The 27479-nt window shown below is 33.0% G+C and overlaps 1 protein-coding gene across 2 annotated transcripts in view; it reads right to left on the bottom strand.

Moving 5' to 3' along the window:
* The window catches only part of LOC117163749 (multiple PDZ domain protein), a 165595-nt gene extending 138483 nt beyond the window's left edge, over nt 1–27112 (bottom strand). Inside the window, exons 1-5 of one of the 2 annotated variants that reach the window (XM_076621840.1) lie at nt 26947–27112; nt 26560–26632; nt 26022–26404; nt 25815–25940; nt 25567–25682 (exon numbers count right to left, since the gene is read on the bottom strand). In XM_076621840.1, coding sequence (XP_076477955.1) covers nt 25567–25682; nt 25815–25940; nt 26022–26404; nt 26560–26575 — 641 coding nt within the window. In that variant the 5' untranslated portion in view covers nt 26576–26632; nt 26947–27112. The remainder of the gene's footprint in view (nt 1–25566; nt 25683–25814; nt 25941–26021; nt 26405–26559; nt 26633–26946) is intronic. The other variant, XM_033346390.2, reaches the window with a different exon arrangement.
* Nucleotides 27113–27479: the final 367 nt, after the last annotated feature.

The following is a 27479-nucleotide window of genomic DNA, read 5'->3' as shown; positions in this document are numbered from 1 at the left end:
TGTGTAACGATACAAGCCGTCAAGCATCGAGTAACACGATATGACCGAGTTTGTGCCTCGTTAAAATTGCATTAGCCAGACAGTGGAAAGGGTCGAAGGACGACTGAAAATACGCTGAAGAAACGTTTCAACAACCCGTCGAATCGCGACAATGTTTCCATGTTAACACTCGATCTGTACGTTTCGAAAGAAATCTTTATGAATCAGCTAAGAGATACAAGAAGACGAGCAATGAAACTGTCGTAACATTTTTCATTAAGAGAAAAATCTATCGGTCACACGAAGTGGCAACATTTTCTGCTAGTTCGTCCGCAATAAAGACCGATGTATCGTAAACGTACAATATGGTGCACACCATTTATACTTTGTGACCCTAACAGATGGACAATTCTAAGATCTAGACCAAAGATATTCTACACCTACGTTATAAGTATGAGTGTTGGGAAAAATGTTATTTACCTACTAAATGATAAGCTACAGATTAAAATAATATCTTAGTTGCAAATAAGAATTACATTTTCTACTTAAACAAAGGTCTTTTAAACTTTTAAACGATGGCAGAAGTAATTCATTTATTATTTTTCACTTATTTTCCATTTCGATTTACATAATTGGAAAACAAATGGTGATACATAAATTTGAATAGCTTTTGGTTTCGTCTTATCTAAAAAATCGTGAAATTAATATGATTATTCTTCAATAGACAGATCGCCATTCACACTTACTTCTACAATTACTTGCTCCTCGAATAAATTGCCTAAAGGTCTATTTAATTTAATTCATCATAGCTGATGAACATTATTAAAAATTGGAGATCGTAATTTTGCAGTAATCTCTCTGATTGAAATATTATATTTGTGTAGCAATAAATTTGTTCAACGACCGGTAAGTAATAAATAAAAAATAAATGTACATTTGTAAATACGAAATAATTTCATTATTTTAAATAGTAAATTTAGATATGTCCAAATAACAAATAATTTATGTGTGTTTTTTCTTTGACCTCTCAAATAACAAATGACGAAGATCTAGTCAAGTAATTATTTAGATGAAAATCTACTCAAAAGTGCGCGATATTGATACGTATGCAATGAACATGATAATTATATAATAAAAGTATTATTAAACGAAAGTATTTAAACCAGTGACAAATTATTCAATTTGCGGAAATTTATAAAAAATATTTAAATTATTGGATATAATTTAATATATGGACATTTTCTGATAATTATTTGAATTACTTCGAAATTCTTTATGTTATGGAAATTTATTCAAAATTATTTAAATAATTTATTAACGAAAATTATTTGACTGTGTACGACAATTAAAACGTTGCATATCGCATGGAACGAAAGGTAAAATTTCCAGTAAGCAGAGGAACCCAAATGTAAGTCTAACTAAATTTTCGCCAAACCAAGTGAGGTATCCTTTGATTCGTTTCTCCAACCAAATATGAATGAATATGAAAGGAGATCAAAGCTCCAAGAATTGAAATTTATGCTTCTAGAACCATATATATTTTACTGCGAACATGTAACTCTCTCCTTAAATCTGAATTCTTTTTTAAATCTATTGAAGAACCTTAAATGCAAGAATTAAAATAAAAAATCCTGAATCGTTAATAATAGAATTTGCAAAACATTTAAGCATTCGCGGTTGATTCTTTCTACGCGATATCGTTTTAAATGAAAAATAAGATTCGACCAAAAAAAAAAAATCGAACGTATCTTTGTCACTTCATTGTTAACACTAAAAATGTCACTCCTTCGCTATCAAATAACTATAGCACAATCTTCAACCTGGCCTATGTAAGGAGTTGCAAGGGAAGACAACAACTCAGCAGAAATTGACTTTACCTTTCACAGCTTGATTATACAATACCCTAACTCTGACAGAAACACGCGTGTACACGTCGGTTACAACCCCATAGCCAGCCGTTACACTTCGTCGTTGAATTAATTAAAGGGGAAGGGAAGAATATTGAGTTACACGAGCAATGAAATTATTAAACTTTCTGTTGTTTCCTATCTGCACGCTTGCATCTGTATATATTTTGCATGAAAGAACGCTCAAATAGCATTGTTCGATACAGAATACATATTCGACTGCATCGGGAATGTGCTATATGAAGATGAGACACGCTCGTTGCAGTTGTCAGAGGCTAAAGCTGTAGCTTTGCGAGCTAGCTAAAGGGTAATCTAATTGCAAGCTTCACTAAAGATTGTAATATGTAATAACGCGTGGATGAAATTGCAAGCCTTTCTCTGTTTTTGATGTTAGTTGGCGTTGCGTGACCCTTTGCAACGCCATTTCCACGGGGTCACTGATCTTTCCTACGGAAGAGTTTCAAAGAATTTTTGTAGAAAAGCATTGTACACGAAGCAATATAAAAACGGAGACACTATATGCGCATGATTAATTTAAACTGCGGATTTCTATGCATTTAGAGGAAACCTGAAAGTGCAGAATTCGATGAAAAACCTGTTCTGTCGTAAGAAACATTTCGAAACGATGTAGACTGCATTGCAATTATGGTAAAATAACACGAAGGTAGCTTTTTCCAGTACAAATTTTTTTTTATTTTCTGTCAAGAAACATAGGTGTTTCTGGCTGCTCCATATCTAAAGATAGAATATGAACATTTTGAAAACTGCGTTGTAGTTCTATAGACATGAAGCTTACTATAGAAATGTATTTAATTAAAACGTCCAACAAAGATTTGATAGTGTGCATATGTAAAGACGGGACTTAAAAAATGAAATACTACATCACCGTAAAACGGTCTGCACTGATTTCAAAGCAACACCGAGGAACATTTTCACAACGTGAAAACATCGAAAGAAGTTGCGACAAGCTTGTATTGAATAATACGTATAAAGAATAATAAGTAAACGTATGAAGAAGATTCTATGGAAACAATAATAACAAACGAAGACGCTATTTTTAACTGAAGTCGACAAGGAGCAAAAAAATTAGGACATTTTATTAAAAGATAAGCAAGTTCTAAGAAAATCTCAACGCCGCAAGCTTCCCAGAAACAAAGATTCCTTGCCAAAAGAAAATAAATTCCTGTGCCATTTTTAAAAATATGGAAACAGATTGCAACGCGAATTTCTCAAAACCAAAAATTCACAGTCAAAGAAAATAAATGCATTTGGCTATTCCGTCTTTAAAAATAGAATATAGGATACGAAAATGTCAGAAACTGTACTCTAGTTACGTTGAAAAATTCCTCCGATTATTTCTACATAATATAAAACGTAAAAGTATCATCTGCGAATAAGGATAATACGAAATTAAATAAAAATGACAAAATAGAAGAAAAGTACCAAAAGAAATATATCAAACCGTAACTTATCATTATATTAAAATAACACTCAAGTAAATTCCAGCATGAACTTTTGAAAAATACAAGTTCGCGGTCCTAACTCCAACTCAATTGAATATTCAACTCGAACGATAACTCATACAAACGAAGGCATGGTTGAACCAACATCTTGGATTATCTGTCAAGCGCGTCATTTTCGTAACTTAAGGAGCTACCCAATCGAGAATATAGACACGCAATCTAACAAAGTCAAGGAAGACGGATTACACCGGTGTATCTGGTTGGCAACTTATCGTCGAGCAGGTGAACAGGAACAAATAGTTCGCATACTATCGCAACAACTTCGCGGCTCGGTCAAATATTTTGCTACGTGGAACAGACAGGAAAGAGATGGCTTCGGTAAAGTGCATTACGCGACGTCGTTCAACCTCTCGATGAACCGGGCCAAGGAACAGGGCCTTTGACTCATTAAGAAAATAACCTGACATAGATAGTTCTCAGCCTAGACAAGCACAGAGATCCTATAATTGCATATAAACAGAGAAATTTCATCGGCTCAGAGATTCGTCGAATGCCACACATTTTATACATTTGCGATGTACATTTATGCGTTAAATTAAAGATAACATTTGATGAAATTATTGTAAAGCAAGCAAGGATGGTTGATCGAGTTTGATTTGCGGAAAATGGAATATGTACGAGAAATATAATTTTGAACATCGATGTGTATCGTTATCGATAGATGTTACAGGGCGGAAAGGATGGGAGGAAATCTTATGACGCTATAAATGAAAAATAATATTTGGAAAAGTTATTGAAAAAAGGGATAACGGTTCGTTTGATTCAGTTCAATTGGGATTTATATTTCAGTATCATAATTTTATGTATCGATGTGATACAAAGTTAACGCCGGTGTCTTCATTTCTCGTTTGAACCGCTTGAACTTAATTTCTTTCATAATTTTCCATAGAAAGAATGCAAATTCATTGTACGGTTGAAGGGTTAAAGAAGAACCGAAAGAGTGAGCGGTAATTACGAAATTAAAATGGAAATTTAAATGATGAAACGGACTTTTGTAGACTTTGGCACAGTAATTGCTATGATTATTTTTATTGGGATAAAAAACACGTGACATTCTAGCTTTCGAGTTAAAATACAATTATACAAAAGAATTAAAAAATTATTCTCCATAATAATCATCGTCTGCACTAGCTAATCAACTATACATCAAAAATTTGCAAGACTTTGCAATTACGTTGAACTCGACATTTTTTATTCCAAGATTATTTCGCAACGTTAACGAAGCAAGGAAATTAGAAGCAACGTTGCAGATTATTCGAAACATCGTGTGGCGAAGAAATTAGATTCAACAACCAAACGTAAAGAAGTGAAAAATTGTGAAAACTTTATCAAACAGTCGTGCGTAACGTTACAATTTATTAAAAAAAACTAACGCGACGAAGGATTGAAAGAGCCAGAAACCGTTCTTAAGCGTGTCCGATCATCCCCTTCAAATTACCTTTCGTCCAATCGAATACTAATTACGCAAGAGTACGTAATTGCATTAGCTCGAATCTTTTTATATCGGAATTAACGTCAAAGATCGAATATGAAGCGAATAAAATTTATAGCGAATAATTGCATGCAAAGTTGTAATTTATTTTAAAATTTCGCGCGTCAAAGAAGTTACTTTCAAAATTCACACCTAGATTAAACGAAAATTATAGAAATTTTCATGAATAATCGTACGTAATGTCGATGTCACGAGTTGTTAAAAAATTCACGCATCAAAGGAATCAATCTCAATATTTAAACAAACCTAAAACATTTCAAATTTATGGAAATTTTCTCGATCAATCACGCGTAACGTCCAAACTCATCGAAAAAGTTCGTGCAGCAAAGGATCGAAAGAATCGTTCTCAAGCGCTTCCGATCGTCCTTGGTTCGATAGGTCGTTGATTGCCTGAGAAATGGACGCAACACGTTCGTTCTCATGACGTTTACGCGTAATTGCACGGTGATCTGCCGCTTCTAATGCGACACGTTCGACCGCCAGGGTGGCCGTATATATTCGTGCTCCCCTTTCATGGCATTTGAAACATCGGCTGATAACGTGACGAGATTTTCAATCGACTATCCAGAGACATTTTTACGGCTGCTAGTTCGTTCCGGTAATACCGCGAGACGAAAGACGAATTGGCTTTCGAAGGGGAATCCCGTTCGAAGATAGATCATCTGAGAGACTGGATGGCGAATCGCCAAGTATATAATCCGAGGGGAATTTTTATGGGAATAGATTACGAGAGAATCGAGTACCGTCACAATTTTTTTGATAAGTTTGTGGAATGGTTGGAATAATATGTCTAAGAATACGATAGAAATGAATATGCCAGCTTGAATTTATATTAGATTTCTATGTAGGAATCTTTCAATGCTGAAATCCTTGGATCTGAGTTTTCGAATATGAATACTTCATTGGTAATATAGAAACTAGAAATTTTGCATCCAAACATCGAGATTTGTATCTTTCTATCCGTGTACACGCAAGCATCTAAATTGAAAACGTGATAAAACTGTGTGACTCAACTTGAATTTCTATTAGAGATGCATATGTGAATCTTTGTATTGTAGAAAGCGAATAAAAAGAATAAAAACGTGCTGAGTATGTTACAATCTTTCGGAAATTTCCCTGAAAATTTATAACTATATCATAATCATGGAATAAATAAACTTGTGCAAGTGGAAGTTTGTTTTTGGGGGGAATTTCGATATTAAACGCACAACAAGGTAATGAAAGTGAATATACAAAATATGAATTTGATTAATTTGGATTCTGAGAGGTCCATATAATGCCATACTACCACACTGGATACACGAACACATGAGTACATGCCATGCAATATTACTAAATTTTCTGTTAAAAAAAGCAAGAGGATGTTCTTAATATCACATTTATATCCGAGGAAAACTACAATTCGCTCTAAAGCATTTTTGGCAACCGTTGTACATTTTCATCAAATTACAGACATCATACGCTAACCGAGTTCGATCCTCTCTCTCTCTCTCTCTCTCTCTTCCTCTCCCTCTATCTGTAACTACATAACGCAGACACAAAGGAAGGCTCAAGAAGAAAACTGCATTGAATGCTCGGTTGGCACGCGTTCGATGGACCAATTCTCTCATTGTCAATGGTCTGCAAAAATTCAGCTCTCTTCCGGGCAAACTACGAGCGAAAATAATACGCGCATCGGCTAAAAAAAAGAAGACGATGCGATGACCAGGATGGAGAGAGGGTCCTTTAGTCCGATCTGGAGCACTGCAAGCTTCGCGTCTGTCACGTTTCCACGGATCATCCGGATCGTGAAAATCCGCCGCTCCAAGTTCCAGCACTCGTCCGCACGTTCGAGTTCCACCTCTTCTCACCCTCCCTCGCGCAAGTACATTCGAAAACCGGCGATAACGATTATGGTCGTTTAGAAAATCGTTCTTGTTCCTCTATTGAAGTATTCCGATTGAGTCCAGTTACCGTGTACTTGCGTATCTATTTAATTTTTCGCTGACAAAGATTAATGTAATATCATAATGAGGCTTGATATGTGTAATTGATTTAGATAGAGAAATGCGTTTTTTTTTAGAGTTGTTTGATGTATTGAGTGTTCGAATAATTGTACCTTTGATTATTCATTATTTTATAGAGCAAGATCAATATTGAAATAATTTAATCAATTCAGGAACACATTTTTTTTAAGTAAAACGAACAAGTGGAATTTTGGAAAAATTATCGTGAACATTGATTTTATTCAAATTACGATTTGGGCTTGGGAAATCGTTCTTGTCTTTGAACGAAAGATATCGAATATTGGAATAAATATGTCTTTATTTACTTGTTCTTTTACACAAGACAATCAAAACTTAGATTTAATCTAATTAAGTTAGGTGAAGAAATGTATTTTTTCAAGCTGCGCCAATTAGATGTATAGATATAGATATATTAGAATTATAATTTTGAGATTGGTAGGACGAAGTATAAGTGTCTACAGTGTTTCTGAAACGCTATAGGGGTGCCTGATAAAGCGAATATATTACGTATGTTCCGTTAAAATTTATGGTCTATTTATTGAAGTTACCCCTTTAATTACTCGAAGTTCTTCTGAGGGTTCTGATTAATTGCTACTTATAAAAAAAAATATTTCTTTCCTAAGCTCCCTCTTTGATTTTATCTTTGAAATGCAGCCTGATTAACAATTATGTAGACGAATATTTTAGGTAGAACTATTTTTACATACAATTAATCATTTTAAGATCATTTGTCAAAGGCGTCTTGAATTCGTAAACATGTTGCGTCTAATCAATTCGGTTGATCTATTTTCGCGTGCAAGTAACACAAATTAATTACACCGATATCCTGATTATGAGATATACACGATGACTAAGCATCAGATACATACGATAGGAAGAATTCAGTAATTTGACATATTTCACGCTGAAATATCGCTATCGCTACAGAACATCGTTATAAAACATCGCTAAACACATTTTCCTCGTTTGCATGCTCTTTTTATCGCTTTCTCTGTCATTTTTTATCTTCATGATTAACATCTACGATAATATATAACAATGATAATATATAACATTAATTGCAAAACGAAAGACTTCCTATTAAGTTCGTTTGAATTTGTTCAAGTATATCAAATACACCGTATTACATAGAGAAAATTTCCAATAAACGACACTACAAGATATCTTGTTAACTGTGTTGTCTATTACATAGCTTACTACTGAATTATCTAACTACACAATCGTTATTAATTAACGTTAATACATTGTTGCTCAGGTATTCTGTTATGTCTACACTTCCTCGCGTTTTTTAATACACATACAAAGAGTATAGATGTTCGTGGAAACCACGCGTAACAGTATTCGCGTACAACAATTTTCCAAACAACGAGACATTAAGATCTACCGAAGTGAGAAAGAGTTCACGTTCATTGCATGCAGTAGATATTCTTCAAACAACGGAAGGTATCTGGCCAACTACTGTGTAACAACGTGTATTATATAGCTTATTACTCGATTACACAGCTACGGAATTAACTATTGAAACTAACACGCTATTATACTCAAACTTCTATGTTCCATCGGTACAATATTCCATTTAAAAATTCTCCACCAATAAAGTACGGTATATCAGGACAACATTATACAACAATTCTTCGAACGACACTTAATATACAAATATAATATCTACTTCAGGATTAAGTAATTCCGCGTATACATGAAAGAGCAAAGAGAAAATTGTTCTGTCCTCTATATTCTAACCGATATTTCATTGAAAAGCGATCGGATCGCTCGTGGAAGAGAAAAAGAGGTAACGAGACGTTAAAGTGTTCCAAACTGACAATCCACGAAAGACTCGATGGGGAATCACAAGTATTACTCGAGACGTGGCTCTCCGAAGCTTCCTAAAAGGAAGCTCCTCAGAGATAGCAATTGTCGCAGCCAGTTAAAAAGAAGACACTCGGATCGAACGAATGAAACGTGGCTCGTATTGATCAGCCTTTAACCCGACGGAGATACGCAACCAGTTAAGGGTTAATCAATTTCGTGTTACGACGTAGTAACGTGGCGTGTCGACCGTGTCAGAAACACGGCGTTATCCGTTGCAATAATTCTCTTGGTACACGTGGCCCGGCCTACTAAGTGGATAGAAACGAAACACAGCTGTATGATTTGCCTCTCTGGTGTGACTCGGGTTTTGCCTTTTTCTATTTCGTTCGACCTTTCGCGACCGTATCGCTGGTTCTGAAAGTGTAAAAGAACTATCGTCAATTTCGATGACCGTGTGCAATTTTTAGTCGAGCTTTATGATAGATGCGATGATGTTCTGGTGATGTACAAGAAGCGAGATCTGACTGCTCGTCACTTTTTCGCAAAGCGAATTTTCATTAATTCGAATATTCACGCACGTGAACATTGGAAGGACGGCGGTTTAAAAAAAAAAGGGGAAAAACCTTCCGTCGATTTTGTAGTCGAGCTTCGTGATACATGCGATGATGTTAGAAACGTTTGATTGCTTGTCTCTTTCTCGATTACTAGCGTGTTATCGAAGTTTCACAGTGTGTAGCTTCCATGAGTAACTTTAAACTTGGATGTGTGAATATTCACACGTTAGAAGAGTTTTTTGAAAAGAACATGAGTTACGCGTGAACGCCTTCACTGTTACAAGTATATAACTTTCTAATTGAAAGCTAACTTTTCACGCTATATAATATCTTCCCACAGAACTATATCTTTCCACAATCGTCGCAATTTCCTATTCTATAAGTGAACTTGCATAAACGATTTAAACGTCACGGCAAATTAATTCTCGCTTTCCCAACTGCAAGTACTACGAGTTGCTAGAAGTACTAAAATTTCACTGCTAGAAATTCGTGTAGAAATACATAATTTACCAAGTCATCCACGATTCTCGAGCGCAAGCATCTGAATCGAGTTTGAAAGCAAAGCGAAATTTGTCGTTGGCGTATTCGAACGAATGAAGTAGAAGCGTGCTGACTTCATGGAGAGAGGCGAGCCATCACGGATACCGATCTCTATTGTACGTGCTTAACCCACGCTCCTGTACTTGCTCGTCGACATTAGCCTCCTCACCAAACACCCTTGCTTCACCCTTAACCATCGAATTGTAGAGCAAAACAACCGCTCTGTGTAGCTATTCGACCATCGAATTCTTTCGTTAACTTAGTTCACCATCTACGAATCCAATTAATCTTAATTTTGAAATTTTGTGTTTACAATTTCATACGCTTACAAATTAAAGATACTGTAAGACGTAAGAAGCGCAGGTTTTGTATCTTAACTTGAAAATAAGAATCGTGACGAGTAAGAAAGTACAGGATATGCATAGTAAAAATAAAATCAAACTCGAATTCTCTGTTCAGAATATAATGAGAGAATTGTAATTGATTCAGGATTTTAAATTTGTCTTGACAGCGAGAAACAACATAAATACGTGATTTATTTATTTTTCAATCGTATGTTCGAAACAATTATTCGCATACGAATGAAAGAACGATAATTAATTGGAAATGATTAATTCAACTTGAAAATTATAAATCTTAAATAAATACGTAGTTTAATTATTTCGGAGTTTCTGTGTTCAAAATTCTAATTTGCATAATAAACGAATGAAACAAATTGTAACTAGTTGCAGGCAACTAATAATTCAATAACTAATAATTTCGGTCTAAAATTGGCAAGTAAAAATTAAAACCCAATCGTTTGGTGTTGATACATTTAAAAAGAGAACTCGTCGCGGAGAGGAAAATTTATCTACGCAATTATCATTTTCATTGGATGATATATAGGTACAACGTTTATCTCGATGAATTTTTGTCATGTATTTGGTAGCTTTATGATCGTTTCGCCGAAAAACTTTTCGTCTTTTTCAGCGACAAGTCCTTTGAACCAGTTCTTACAAGCTTCTAGCGCATTCAGCATCCCCCCATTAAAAAACTTTTGTAAAAACCAGAATAAATGATGGTCGGACGATGTTCTGATGTCCTTCGCAGTGGTCTGAAAATTCGCTCTTTGTAGCCAATGTTCAATTTTTCAAGCTCAATTTTTTCAAAAAATGTTTGTTCCTACAAAACGACAAACTTTCGAAATTTCCATTATTTAGTCGTGTTGTACGTATCTTTATCGGTAAGCAAAACCAGTAAGGATTCTGTTAAGTATTTTTACCAAAATTCATGTATAAATAGCGCAAAATTTATAATAGTTTGAGTTTCGACAAGCTTTTTAAAATAAATGTTTAGAAGTGACAGACACAGGATTTTTCCCATAGAAAACGTTAGACCTTTCTAAGAAGAATGCATAAATTTGACCTGCCACCTCCTGGAAGTTTCTACTTTTTACACTGAGTTTAAAAAATAGTCGCCTGAAGCATTGCAGAGTTCCGGGTGCGTTCGTTTGCAGCCACTTGATAGCCACTCATATTGGGAAACTGAGAATTTCGATACGCCAACTAGTCGCAGAAAATTTAACTACTGAGAGTAGGTCGAGTACCCATATGATCATCAATGTTTAAATGGACACGCTGTAGAAGACGAATGTTTTCAGGTTTGTTTTAATGCTTTTAAATTGATTAGTAATAATAAGAGTCATATTATTATTTAAACAGTTATACAAATTTATGCAATGGAATTTTCTCCTAAAAAAAAAAAAAAAATAAAAGTAAGACACAGTAACTAGCATTAACGTATGTATCCTCGGCTACTCTTCGAAACAGAATAATCTTTTAGAAATTGCAACAACTTGCATTTTTTTTAAAGGGAGAAATACTAGTTTACTAGACGATGTATACAAATTTTTTGAAAAGATTGCAATTAATTGAAATCACGAAGAAAAAAGTAAAGGTCATTTTTTACGACTGTTCTATTTGGGTCTGTAATGAATATTTAAACAACATATTTTGAAGATTTACGACAGCTGTATATATATGTTGAAAATTTCGTCGAAATCGATTGATGCAGAGACAAGCGACAGGCATCGAAAGATGTAGATTTATTGCAGTCACAGACCGAATATCGTAAAAAATGCGATTTTCAACATTTTTAACCGTTTACAGCTCGTAACAACGTTAACTGACCTCCATACAATTTTGTGGTAAAATAACAGTACCTTTTTGAAATATAGTAAAATTTATACCTTTTTAAAAATTTCTTGCTGTAAAGTTTGTTACTGTTATTAGTTAAATATTCATATTACGTTGTATGAAATAAATTTCTGTTGAAGAACATCGATGTAGAGTTGTTTTTAACTTTGGCCACGAAATACCGCTCTCCAAACCACTTTGCGTTTGACAAATGAAACCGATGGGATTGTACATTCCAAATATTCCAACATTTTTACCCGCTGTTCACCGATACAGAGCACCTAACGTTGTTTTGTTGAAAAACGACGTCTCTTTTTCCATCGACTAGCCTAAGTTTTTCCGTTTATCTTGTTTGAGAAGTTAATCATCCATAGTTAATCTAATATTCCGATAAACTTTTAGAAATTTCAGTTGAGTTTAAGCACGAAAGTCTGCAATCAGTAATTCTCCTTCGATTTTACCAAACAATAAATCACATCAATTATCAAAAATTATCTGTATCCTTAAAAAATTGTCTAATTTCTAATTTTCTAAAATTTCCCTAACTATTACAAATTTCCAACGTATTTTTCCATCGAGGTAATCAATATTATACTATTCTGGTAGAAATAGATGATCAACTCTCCGTCAACTCTGACTCACAGAAAATTTGAGAAATAAATCAAACTGTCCGGCTAAGTCAAATCATATTACTCACCATCGCTTTTACTTCTTAGGTCAAGTTCGCAGAGACTCGGTTTACTTATAATGGCTAAGTCAATCTATCTTCATCAAACATACCAAAACTTTCCCCAAAAATATACTTTGGTCCATTTGTAGTAACATTACATAAATATTATTAAACCTAATGTCACGAAAATAAAAATATTTTTCCAAAAAGGAATGGACCGTAGAAAGTAAATGAGCATATAGGTTTCAGCAACCCTACGATCGCAAATGTTATATCGATACAAATGGGCACCAATTCCTCCACCTCCAATAACGTAAGGTTCGTTTTATGTATTTCTTTATTTGATGTCGAACGACGTTCTGTTACAGATGGTAGAAAAAGTTGGTAAATATATGGTATTTTGTTATTGAATAAAAATATTACAGAATAGTTAGTCAGTTAGACTAAGTTAATCTGCAAATCTCCAGAATCTCTTCATCCGCGATAACATTATTGATACGTTATAACACCATCGGTGCTGCAGAAAATAAAAAGTAAAAAATAAAGTTCCACAGAAAATTCTTTGACTTCAAAATTCTAATGGTTTATAAAAATTCTAAAATTTTCAATATATTTTTCATATGTCTCTAAAAATAGTAAGGATAATTAGTCAGTTGTATCAGCGATCCTTTCAAGAAGACAATAGCAAGCAATTTTATTTTACGATTTTTATAGTCTTATTTACATAGTCTAATATTCTATCAGAAAGATAACCATTTTTTCTAAACTGTCCTTTTTCGAGCAACAATTTAAAAAATGTAATGCGTTCAATTTAATTACAAATAAAGAAAATTGGTATTGTTGCAAAATTAAACCATTTTTTCTAAACTGTCCTTTTTCGAGCAACAATTTAATGCATTAGATATAATTACAAATAAAGGAAATTGGCATTGTTGCAAAATTACAACGTTATTACAATTCGAACACATCTAGGTTATGATGATGAAAATTACGAGTCTACCCTATATATATATATATACACATCAACGTCACCATCAAGATTAGCCATCACTATCTGAATTAACTGTGCCGAGTTATCTGTCTATGACAATAGAGAATGCAATCCATCCCAATTATATAAATTAATCCCTTACAAGTCCCCTCCTCACGTAAGTAATTAAGAGGGTAAGCAAATGTGCGTTCGAATTTAGTCGTCCGGACGCAAACTCCTATTATTTGAAGGAAAAATTATAGCTACTTGGGCAAGTCAACTAACATCTATTACGTGATAACTGAGTAACTGAGTAATCGAGTTATTATTCGAATTGATGTGTTTTACGAGAATAGACGTTGTTCCACTCTAGTGTAGAACATGGTTTCTCAATTCGTATCTCACGGAAATTCGTAATCGTGTCAACAACATTTTTGCTGCCTCTACGAAATTAATTTTCGATAATTTAAAATACGCCTGGAAAAAATTCCTACGAATAAGATTAAAAGGATCATTGGTATTCCATTTTCAAAGTTAGCTGCGCGCAATTAAACTGTCTACTCGTGAGAAAACCGAGTAGCTTCGTTCGTGATCAATATCAAGGTGAAAAGAGTTGCTCGATTAAAGTAAACTGAGAATTGCCGCTTTAACGGCAGCTTAGAAGTAGTTTCGTTTACGGCCTCGAAATCAAGTAACCTGAGAATAAACAGCTCTTCAAATAACAAGACAGTTCCATCACAATTTCCTTCGAAATTAAGTAACCTGAGAATAAAGAGCTTTTCAAATAACAAGACAGTTCCATCACATAGTGTTACGAAGGGATTAACTTCTTAAGGGATATGTTCTGCCAACTTAACGCTTATTAAAAGAAAATTACTCAACGGCAATTGAACCCCTGCGTTTTTGTTAAGAGAATCGTCTAGTGTAGCGGATAGGCAATTTTTTACGTTAGCCTAATTTTCGTAGCTGTCATTACGTATTTTCATCCCTTATCATTTTCAATTTATACCGCTACAGAAGCTATTCTCCCACGTATTTTTCCAATTATATTGCTCTTGTAACGAGGATGCGGTATTATCCTCAATCGAAAAATATAAAATAATTGTTTTATTCTGACCGTAATACACTCGCTGAAATTGTTAAAGTTAAGCATATAACTTTATATCCATTGTACGTTGCGAACGAAAGAAAGAAAAAAAAATGATATTAACTGAAATAATAACTGTGCATTTATTGAAGCTGCATGGAAAAGCATCGATTAAATTGATACAGGAGAAATCGTTTTGATAACGAGTACGTTCGCCCATCCAAATCAGTGAACTCGAAAATTATCGCTTTAATTCGGTTTAGTCAACGTTTGTGTCGATATTGGAACGCAGTCGACCATATCGATAATTTAAATATGTTGCATGAATATATGTGGCATATATTGGCGGTTGAAACTTATATTACTGGAAAAAAAAAAAAGAAAGGAAGAAAAGAAACCTAAATTTTTAATATCGCAAAGCTTTGATGAATATTCGATTGATACGGATGGTACGATTTTTGATATTCTAAATATTTGCCATTTCACGCGCATTTCGATGCATTTGCAATTCCAAACCGTATTATGGAACAACTTCTCTCTGTGGAGTTTGATAGCCGAATTAAAACGATAAATCCTTGACTCTCAACGAGTCACTGAAATAAAAGAGCAATGTATCCGCTCACACGTATAAAACTCTAGTAACTTTATCGTTCAAATATTTCCCGAATAATTTTTCTTGATACTAATTACTTCTCTCCTTGATATTTAGTTCGCTAAGAATTATATTTTAGCTTTACATGGAAAGGAAATGTTTAATCTTTTTTAAACAGACTAAATAACGCTAAAATAGATAAAATATTTCGAATTCTTGTGTCGTTTAAACGCTCGTTTTGTAATACCACGGTTGCGATGAAATGTTTAGCCTTTCCTTGAATAAATTAAAAAATGATAAAATACAATTTAAATATTTTGAAGCCTTGCGTGATTTAAACAATACAAGTTACGTTTTACAATACACGTAACAAAGATTGTGACAAGGCGAAGACGAAACGATTAATTTGACCCGCTACAAAACGAACAAGGGAAACGTAAATGAGACGAAGCGGTAAGTAGAAACATGCCGTTGCTGGTCAGACATCATTGAAGGCGTTCACCTTTCAGTAGTTTGTCATTAAACTTGAAAATCTCCCTTGCAATTTCTTTCATATCGCCAAATGATACAAAGATTAGTTACTTACTGAAACTACTTTACTTAACATTTTGAAGTAATTACATAAATAACTTGTAATAAATTGTACGCTCCTATGATACTTATTAGAAGGAAGCAGATTTTTGCACGGCAGTACAATCTCCTTTAAAACATCTATAGTATCGCAGATGAAATTGTAAAAATCACTAATTAAAATTAGTGCTTGTTCTTGTTTTATTTCAGTTCACGTATTCCTGTACCCGATACCAAAGAGCCAATATTCGTTAAATAAACAAACAAATAAATAGATACATTATTGGATAATTACATAAATATATAAACAAATAGATCTAATTAAATGGATTACAGAAAGAGAATAATAATGATCCTTTATAGGATAAACAGATTTATTAAAACGAAATCGTAGAACACTGGAATACAAGAAAGGAGCGACAATAAAAACGTCGTACACGAAAAGCCGCAAATGCTACAACGAAATCTAACAGAAAATAATTGCACCGATATCGTTTAACGCTTCAGTTTATCGCTTCAATCGTCAACGATTAAAAAACAGGAAGCACAAAAAAGAAGTAAAACGAAGAAATAGAAAAAGAGAGAAAGAAAAGCGAGGTAGAAAGTGGATTTGTCTATTTAATGTCTGGACATCGATCGAGCAACATTGTTCGGATTGAATCAGCGACCGGCCATGCTGTCGAGGCATGAATAATCCAGAAAGCGGAATAATTTCGCGTTGAATTCGAATCTGAGATCGATGACGCCTACACCGACGGACGATCTAACCCAGTTTCACCTTCGAGGCGTGTACACACCGCCAGTTTTCCCGCAGAACGGAGCCAGGTCGATAAAAACACACGATTTTACACCTTTCTCCACTTATCCGTATGTTTCGCTGTCTCGAATACGAATATCCGATGTATATACTTCGAGTCTTTTCCTATCAAGATAGTAGTGAATTTTACGTTATTTATATCGTCATCGAAATTTTATACAATCAGTTCTTAATTTTTAGGGACGTTCAATTATTTCGTGGAAGAAAATGATGATTTACGAAAAGTAAATTTGATATTGGATAGTAAGTAAAAATCGATACACAAATTCTATTTCTTTTATTTACGTGAAACATCTAAGTTCGATATTGAGTATTGTTAAAGTATCGATAATGAAAACTGGGCCTTTAGACTGAACAAAAATTTCGGAGAAAAATTTCCTGTGGTCATTGTAGTGTAAAATATACTGATATATTTTATTATTTTTATTGCCAAGCGTGGCTAGAATTTTTTATTAAATTAAAGCATGCTACATCGATTTGCTAAAATAAATATCGAAAGCTGGCACGAAAAATTCATAAACAAATAACATTTTTCTCGTTTACGATTTATTAAATTGTCGTGTCTTTTTTTCTTTCTTTTTTTTTTCAATTGCCGTTATTTGCGAACAGGACGGCGTGACTCTTCGAAAAAATCGTTTAAATCAAAATTTCGACTCTCTCTCTTTTATCTCTGTTTCCGGTCAATTTATCGAACCGGTGCAACATGTTTAAAAAAAAAACATAAATCACAGCCATTATCATGGGAATTAAATACATAAATCGAAATGAAGCCTGAAAATGATCACACCCCTAGGGAGACCATAATTAACAAATCAATTCGGTCTTTTTTATTATCTCTACTTGACATACTTCGCTGATTAAGAGCTGCAATTTTGAACAAAACTTGAAAATTGTTTCATTTCTATCGACAAGGAATTTCAAATTTTAATCGAATAAAATTTCACACAAATTCTACGATAATTATTTATTATTTTACAATAGCAAATTTCAAACGATATGAAATTCATAGTTAACGCGAGATCATTATTTTTTCATGCTATAATCAACCCTGAACTTATTTGACAAGCTTTGATTTTCTTTTCCCTTGCACGAATGTCTACTTTTTATCTCAACTCACAAGAGAAAGATCAAGCTCTTAAAATTAAACTTTAAATTTCGTACCATTGTATCGGGAAAAGAAAGAAGTTGCACGCTATTTTCTCCCGATAGCTACGATTAGCTACAATTTAACTAATCCGATTAAATCAACGCAAGGATATTTATCCTAAAATTTATACACCAAGAAATTATTATTATGTAGATACCGATTACCAACGAATTAAAAATAAAAATTGTTCATTTTATTACCCACTTGTATTCATAACTTGACTATATTCTTGATCCCAATCTTAATAATAAGCAGCAACACTTTTCTCCACATAAACAATCTACGATCTGAGTTATATTTCCCAGAAAACTCTTTTTAGGTACAGCTTCGTATAGTTTCTCTTTTTTTCTTACTATTTATTTAAAATCTAAAAATTATGTGACTCTCTCTCTCTACTGTTGTTTACTATTTACCTAAAAATATAAAAATTATCCAATTCTAAAAATATAACAACGCAACTAAAGGAGGAACAAAAGTCTTTCGCATTATCTGCTGTCTGAATAATATTTCAGATAAATCTCTACTCTTTGTAATTACTTCTTTCTATCATCCCTCGCTGCTTTTTATAAAAATCTACAAGTTTTGAAGCTTTAAAAACATCTAAAATATGAATATCTAGCTGAACTAAATCACGGAATGAAAATCTGGCTTTCGACTCTCCGCTAAACCGCAACGTTATAAAATGCAAAACAGATCTAACAGCTAATTTTTATAGGACGTTTTAGCCGTACGCGAAACATGTTTCACCTCTGTAAAAACGAATATCTTAACGGCATTCCAGCCCTTCGATGTACGAATACATGCACGAGAATTCTATTTGCGTAAATTCTGATCGATCTGACACTTTCTGTCTTTCAAACGCGTAACGCAGAACAGTTTCTCGGCCGAATAACCTTTTACATCCTGCAACTCTTATTCGCACTGACTATTTGTATGCGCGAAACAATGAGGTATTTCGGAAAATCTGACAAATATTGCAGTTTCGAAGAATGGAATTTTTGAATTCTGTTAAAAATTCTAGAGTCAAATTGCGCATCGTTGCAGCTTGGAAATAATATAACAAATATAATATACCATATATAGCGTGATAATGTTGTACAACATACTACAGCATAATATAGAGATTGAACATGATGTATCTACGAAAATATTAAATTTTATAAATATTATTGCATATGTTGAAATTATGTATAATATACTAAAGGTTAGAGGATTATTCGGTGGAATAATTTTTAAATACGAATCCTTACGATTTTAATTGGGAAAACGCAAGTTGCTATAAGAAATTAATACATTAGTAGCAATATTATAATAAATAGCAAATATGCTAATTGTAATTATTAAGTACTAAATAATTTCGTAATAGTCAATCTTGGATAAAAGTCTCCATATGAAACTTCAACTTATTAAAATGCTCTGCAAAATTGAAAAAAGAGTTACAGGATATGAATTCACTTTTATCGGGATATTTCTTCTCCATCGTTTTTCCTTAATCCATTTCTTTTTCTTTTTTTTTCATCTCCTATAAAAGCAACGGATATGAACATCGACTTTTGCGCTATACGTGGAATCCAAGCTATTTTTTAGATTTGTAATAAAAACACGAACACGCTGCATGTTTACAGATTTCCTACTGAAAGTAAGAAATTTCCACTCGTTTCACCGAAGCTGATAATTAATCTATCGTTCATTCATGAATGCAACGTATTGATACCTGCTACAAACAATGACGTAATCAAAATTTGAATACCTAATCAAAGCTAACATTAACAATTGAACCACAAAGCATAATTGTAAGCCACGTCCAAGTGAAATTTTATATTTCAAAAATGAAGAGAGAGGTGAGCCATTAAATGGACCATTCGATCAACGTTGCGTTCACTTGGAATTTTAATTGCAATTTTATTCTCACGATTTGCATGATCAAATCACGAACATTGCACGTGTAGTGATATTCTGTAAACAATCTATTGTACTAACAGCTATATCTTGATAACATTAATCAATTTTCCGATTTATTTTTTAATTGTGTTACGTTTATACAAACTTTTATTCATATTTTACTGCTGGGTCCATGATGGGTTAAACATTATAAAAATGATTCAAGATACGTAGAAAAAATAATTAGGCCCAGTTATTTTATGTTACGTGAAGAATCAAAACTGCGAGGTACATTTCTCGCGTATGTTCGACTCGGTAGCTCTATTTACTATACGCACTTGGTACTGGACTTAAATGTACAATACAGATTAAAAATCGCGAATACTTTTAAAATAGTAAAAAACTGACCAGCGATAAACACAAACAAATCCTCCCACTGTATTCTATTTCATATAACTCGCTCCTTTTCCATTTCAAATTTGACAGAAAATAAGCTTCTTAATTTCGTCAATTACTGTACGTGTATTACTATTTGTGAATTTATGTACTTTAATGTGTTACAATTCATATACACTGCCATTCTAAGTCGTCTAACGTTTACAATTATTACATTCAGACTAGAAATAAATGGACACTGTAATTATGAAATGAAGTTGATACTTACTAACCCTGGAATACTATAGTGCATTCATACTTCATTCTCCATTCATATCTGTTTCAGTCCATGTAATATCTGTTCGTCAGAGAACTATACAATCGTCATGTATGACACGATTATTCTAAATTTGCATGGACGCGAGAAAAAGGAAACAACATGCTACACGGAAGAGACGTGTCACTTTTGCATAAATACTACGCTAATAAATAGTACAGTCGAAAGAAGTATTAGAGCATCGTATAAAATTTACTAAAATTTCACCAACATGCACAAAACGCGGGAGAGGATACTTTTTAAACGATATCGTATGCTTAATACAGCATTCTAACTGAAAAATCACGAGAATATCCAGAACTTAGAGGAAATACGATACAACTCTGCTAGACAATGTGTCAAAAACGTTAAAGTTTTAACTCAGGAAATATCTGCGCTAACAGAAATCTGCCTTTGGCAACGAGAAGAACAACGAAAACTCAGCCACCTGATATCAGAACCTAACGTTAGAACGTTAGTGGTTAAAAGCGAGTAATACGTAATTTTCCCTAGAAAATTGTATAGATTTACAAGATCTGTTTACTCGTTTCTAAAAATTTGAATAATTCTTAAGGAATGCGCGAACAACAGATGCTTGTTTGTCCCTTACGTTAAGTATCCTTTCGTATACTTCTCGTTCTATTACTTCGATGCAAGCTTCGCGCTATAATCACCCGTGATTCTACATAGCGATAGAGTCAAAAGTAAGGAAAAACACAACACGTACCACCTGAAGATTTCGTGAGGCGAATCCGCGGTTCGCGAGTTTCACAGCAACATAGTACGTTCGCGGTTCTCTGTTCACTCGCCCCTCCACAGATCAGCAAACATCAAAGGGCCATATCGCCAGAGAAAAGCACGGGGGTAGCCTCTATGTGGCGCGAAACGAAAACAAACGACAGAACGGAATAAGGACGAGCCGATGGGACCGCATAGTATCTCGAGGTTGTTCCACCAGCGCGAAGGAATCGTTGAACCGAAAGAACATCGAACTCGCGACGCGCTCGAGAACCAACAGTGAAAAAGAAAAGAAAAGAAAAAAAAAAGGGTCAAGAGACTTTCTTCGTCTTCGACCTCTGAATACCTTAGCCGCGAAAAATTTCTGGCTATCGATACCTATCGCGGTGAATATACGGAAACTTTGTAAGAATACGTAGAAAGCGATGGAATAAAGGAAAAAGAGAATTGGAGAGAGGACGAGTGATTATACTCAACACACACGCACACACTATAATAGAAACGTGTTGGATGGTATCGCGCGCGCGTCGAATACCGACGACCTTTCTCGCTCGAGGATCAGTCGAAGACTGCTCGGCCGAAAGTGGGAGGCCTCTTTTTCGAAAGCATCGTTTTCTCCACGGTGGCGAGGCTTCCGGACAGAGGTAACCGAGCATGCGTGCCACGAACCACCCGATCAACGCACCGTACACACAGGGTGTGCCAAGAAGCACGCCTGATAGAGCGCACCGATGAACGTGGAACGTGTACGACACTGTACAGGGTGTTTCATAAGTGAATCATTCAACATTGATAACGCTCAAGTTAGTGGATCCTGCCGTTCTTCGGGCTTCGTTTTCACGTTTCCATCTCTTTAGATATCTTCCTTGTTGAAATACTTTATTCGTTAAAAAAGTAGAACACAAGCACGACAGTGAGAATGATATTGAATAGCAAAAGCGAATATTTAAAAGTTGTCTGTATCGTAATAATAATAATAATATCTGTAATTTCTAATAATATTTAGAAACTAAATACTTTATAACGTTTTATCTTATGTTACCTATCTATATTTTAATAATATCTATTAAAACCCTGTTAACCCCGCTGTCCTCTTCGAATCTATATGACCTAAAATGGATACTACGTTTCAATAAATATTATTACATAGTATTAATTGGCTATTAACTATAATAATAATGATAATAATATCTATTACGATATAATAATACTATCCGATTAATATTATGTAATAACACCTATTGAAACATAATATCCATTTCAGGTCATACAGATCCGAAGAGAACAACAGGATTAACACGTTAACTGCCACGTGAGTTTTATATATTTCGTCCTGAATGCCGCAATAGATTGAAACATACTACACTCTAATATTATATGACATTTACGTGGAATCATATATATATATATATATCAATAAGACTTTTCATATTTTGTTCAAACTGTGTGAAGATATTTCATAACGTTATAAAAATATAACAAACTCAAAAATGATAGAAAGAATATTGCAAGGTGGAAGTTCTCTATCATTCTAAAACATCTGAGAAAACTGAAGTCCTAGTATTTTTCAATGCCGTCTTTGTGCTCCTTTATTCGAATTAAAGTATTCAAACATGGAAATTAGAAACATGAGAATTTCAAATATTTTACATCTTTATAAATGAAAAAATGCAAAATCAAATACTTTAATCGTAAAGAGCAGATTTCGATAATTGATCATGGATAAGTACTTTATCTGGTCACTTATAGATAGGATAGTATATTTGTAAGAAATTCTAGGTATCTCTTTTCTCCGCTGAATTTTATGACTGAAATATGGAAATTCGATATATTCGTTTCTCTTACACATGTGAAGGCAAAGGGACGAAGTCGATTTTAAAAACTTATACATATATTTCCTGAGGCTAACGACGACCATTTAACACTGAAACTACACTAGAGTGATCAAAATGACCAATTCATAAGTTTTCATAGAAATTCTAGAATAAATTTATTATAATGTATTTTTCATGATTTAAATGTTTTTGTGTGGAATATATGAATAAAAGCTTGTTCTCCCTCTTTACTTGTCATCCTAATTTCTTTAATACCAGTCTTATACTTCGGCGCTACTATATTCTATCCCAATATGAATAAGATAGTCATTATGAAAAAAAGAGTAAAACGAGTTTATTTGTATAATTATTTGCTTAAATAATTGTGAGCATTTTGTGCCTTGATTCGATATAAAGACAATAAAACATAACGCTATGCTAAAACCGGGAATAATATATTCACTACTCTTGAATAAGATATAATGAACATAGTAAAGTAAAAATTCATATCTCTTTGCTACAAATCGACTATTTAACAGATACTGAATTTCTCTATAGCTGAATAGAATTGTATCAAAATTGTATAAAATTGTATAAAAACTGTGCCAATAATAAACTAATAATTGAAGAGAATGATCATCGCCCTTCTATGGAATTAATAGATTATTTAAACTATTTAATTAAAAAGTTATACACCAATAGAGATGTAAATTAAATACTCAATACATCTATGTATCCACTGATTGTAAATATCACGGCGTGAATTAATCCTATGATCTATTTATCAAATTGGACGGAACAACTTGCAGTAAGAAGATTTTCAAATAACAAAGATGTTCCATTTCAATTTTCTTTTTTTTTTGTATATTATGTCCCAAAAATAAATAAAAGAAAAATGCCTCGCACTTATCTTTATATTATATTTTCTTAAATTGTTGTACTGTTGTATTGTCTATTGTTTGCAATAGGTTTTATCCTAGATATAAATCCTAGTAAACAAACTTTTTTTCCTAACAATAATTGACAAATTAATGCTCCAACCTGATGGATATTTATTAGTGAGTGAAAGAAAACAGTATGATAAATTTTTATAAAGTTTTAATTAAATGGAACACAAACTTCATTATCATAATTAATTAGATTAAAAGTAAGTAATATTTCTATAGAAATAGATATATTGCGAAAAAAATTTTATCTATAAATCAAAACGAAGAATTACACTGAATTATCTAATTGGAGTAGTAGCGACTGGAATGAATTTTTGGAAATTTTCAAATTTTCATTCTATTTATATTAGTACATAAAATATCATGTTATAATATGTTTATTGATTTAAAAGAATCTTTAAACTTTTACCGACTGCTATGGATTATCGATGCTCCGTATAAAACAAAACATGTGGAATATTCGACATTTTTCAAAAATATTCCACATTTTTCACGAATATTCGTGCACGATTATGCTCCAAACGTTATCTCCACACGTCCGTCCTTCGACGTCGATATTCATATTTTCTATATCTGTCGAGCTTACGTGGCACAAAACAAACGAATATTCATGTACCTTGATTCGCATTAATTTATCGACTGCAGCCAGAACAATATTCGCTATTCGGCACGAATATCGAATAATGTAACGACATTTGCGTGTTTTAACGAGAGTATTGAATATTCGAATGCTGTTTCACATCACGGAGCTGTCTCTCCCTATTTCCTAGCATAAAAAGATTAACTATGTCTATTGAATGATATATACCATAATCCGAAAGTTTAGAATAATTCCATAATAGTATAAAATTAGAATTTGAATACTTGAGTGACTTAACTTTGAAGAAATTTATTATTATTCAAACTTTCAGAGCGCAATTAAAATATAAGGACTTTTAGCATAAAATATGCTAAATTATTTCGCAATCTTTAGATTAAAAACTTAAAGATTAATACAGTCAAGAAAAGAAATTGAATATTGTGAGTTTCGAAAGTTAAAATAATAATCCTAAACTGTTGGCTAGTGATATGATACCTACTGAAATTCATTAATTGATTGAATGGGTTGGAATGAAAATTTTTATTTTACTTTAGTTAATTAACGAATCTAAGTAAAATTTGAAAATTTAGAAGAGTTTAAAAAGAAACATGCTTGCATCTCATAATGTTTCAATTGATTTTCATGACACTCGAATGTTTTATAAGGAGAATACCAAATTATTTTGCCCACTAGATGCTTTAAATGATACGCTGGAGTATTTATCAATTTTTATAACAGAACATTTTTAAGATCGAAGAACTGCATTACGAAACAATCCGCGCGAGATTCCATTGTTGCTTATATAATCTACATGCTATGATATCATCAATTTTGAAGCTACGTGATATATTAATTATATAAGCACGGAAAAATTTTCAGAATTTTATACAATGCATAAACGTGATTCAAACTTATCCGAAAGTATGTATTATGTTCTACACATCGTGAAAGTAAAAATATTTCTAAAACTTTCTATTCAACTATTTATTATAATCTTCAAATATTTCGATTAAATAATCGACCTTGTGATTTCTAATATTATTTGATAACTATGTTTACAAATCAATGATTGACTTACCAGCCAGCTATGCCATTGGGTTGTATCTCCTGCAAGAAAATACCCAGCTCTCCTTTATCCTTACTGCGAAGACCAACCACACTGAATCCCAGACTGGTTCCCTCTGGTTTATACAACTTGAAGAAAAAATTATTGCCCTTAATACCTCTGAATGTTTAATAATATATATTTTATATTTATTTATTATTTATTATATATATATTTTATATATATTTTATATATATTATAATAATATATATTTTACAAACCTGCACAGTAAATACTTGACGACCTCTTGCTGCAGCTTCGATAACCTTCTTGAACTCCTTAGCATATGTTGTTGTTGTTATTGGAGGCATTCCCATAACCTCTGACGCAAGACTTGGGCTTGTGACCTATAATAAAGTGAAAATTTAATACCAAGTACAAAGGGAATTTAAAAATACATTTTAAGAATATTTTGAAAACAATTTTACCTGCGCACTAGTATCTTCGCTGCTGCTATGCACCAATGGAGCAACTGGAACTCTTTGATCTTCTAGTTCACTGCTATCCTGATATAGATCTTGATATACATTTGATCCAAGCGGTTGCACTGGCGTACTAGGAACAGAAAGTTCCAGTTGTCCACTAATGTTAATATCAAAATCGCCAGGAATAATAGATGGATGCTGCCCCAGTTGAGTGTTTAATTCGATTAGTGAGTCTTGAATTGTCACTATGCTGCGGAATACCGGATCTTCCAAAAGAGAAATTAAGGATTTTATATCTTGAGTCGTATGCATTTGTAGTTTGGGGTCATTGCAATCCTCCACCCTTTCTTGAACATGCTCCAATAAATGAAGAGCTGTAGATATGTCTAAAAAAGTTGAAGCAAAAAATACAAATTAATATTATAAAAACTGATGTAACCTAATAGATATTGTTCTTAAAAGTAATATATAAATTTATAACACTTTTCTATCAAAAAATAAAGATGCTTCACTAATTTTAATGGATTAAATTTATATTGACCTGCACTTAGAGGCATTTTGTTTTTGGTAGATTTGCTTCAGCTAAATGTGTATAAAAAGTCTTGTGAATCCCCCTGGAAAAAGCATATGTTATAAATACATGTATATATTGCTATAATTATACTTTATATTTTATATATCGTATGTTTTTAATTTAGCGAAATGAAATTGTTAAAATGTATCTTAACCTCTATAACAGGCACGAATTAAAGAGCAATAAGTAAAATTTATAATTTTTTTTATACAATTTTATCATTAAAATATCATTAAGAAGTTCTACAACATTATATTAACTGTCGTTAACTTTAGCTGTACCATGAATTTATCGTAAATCAATACGTGGTCACATAACTGCTTCAAATATTAATAAAACTACAACTTCTCTTACCTAAATTTCTTCGAAAAATTGAAGTAGAAGGCAAACAGATCGCGAATCGATGATTCTCAAGAAATTTCACGGTCACGCACGAGAATTACAATCGATTTCTTGAAATATCACAGGAAACGTTCAATTGCATTTTGCTATCAGCTGACTATGCCAAACTATCGAATGCTTGACAGTTCTTGGATGGGGAAAGAGAATATAGATTGACTCCACCAATGAAATCCAATCAAACATTACTATCGCGAAATGCGGGAAATTTAAATATTTACTGGTGAATGTTTTAGAGGAATATTGTACTCATGTGATATATAATTAATAAAATAATTGTTTCATTAAATTTGTACTATATGATGATATAATATTAATAATAGAAGTACAAAAATATTAAATTTCTATTAAATAAGCAAAATTTAAGAGTCGAATTGTAAAATGCATCAATAAGAAAGGAATGTTACTGAACAAAGTATTTGAGGAGAGTAAAACTGAATGAAAACGCAAAAAATTAATATGCACAATTTTGAAAAAAATTTTAATAG

Source organism: Bombus vancouverensis, chromosome 9 (genome assembly GCF_051014615.1).
Source record: "Bombus vancouverensis nearcticus chromosome 9, iyBomVanc1_principal, whole genome shotgun sequence".
NCBI classification, from domain to species: domain Eukaryota; kingdom Metazoa; phylum Arthropoda; class Insecta; order Hymenoptera; family Apidae; genus Bombus; species Bombus vancouverensis.
The sequence above is the reverse complement of the archived record's forward strand: the minus strand, read 5'-3'. Positions and strand labels throughout refer to the sequence as shown.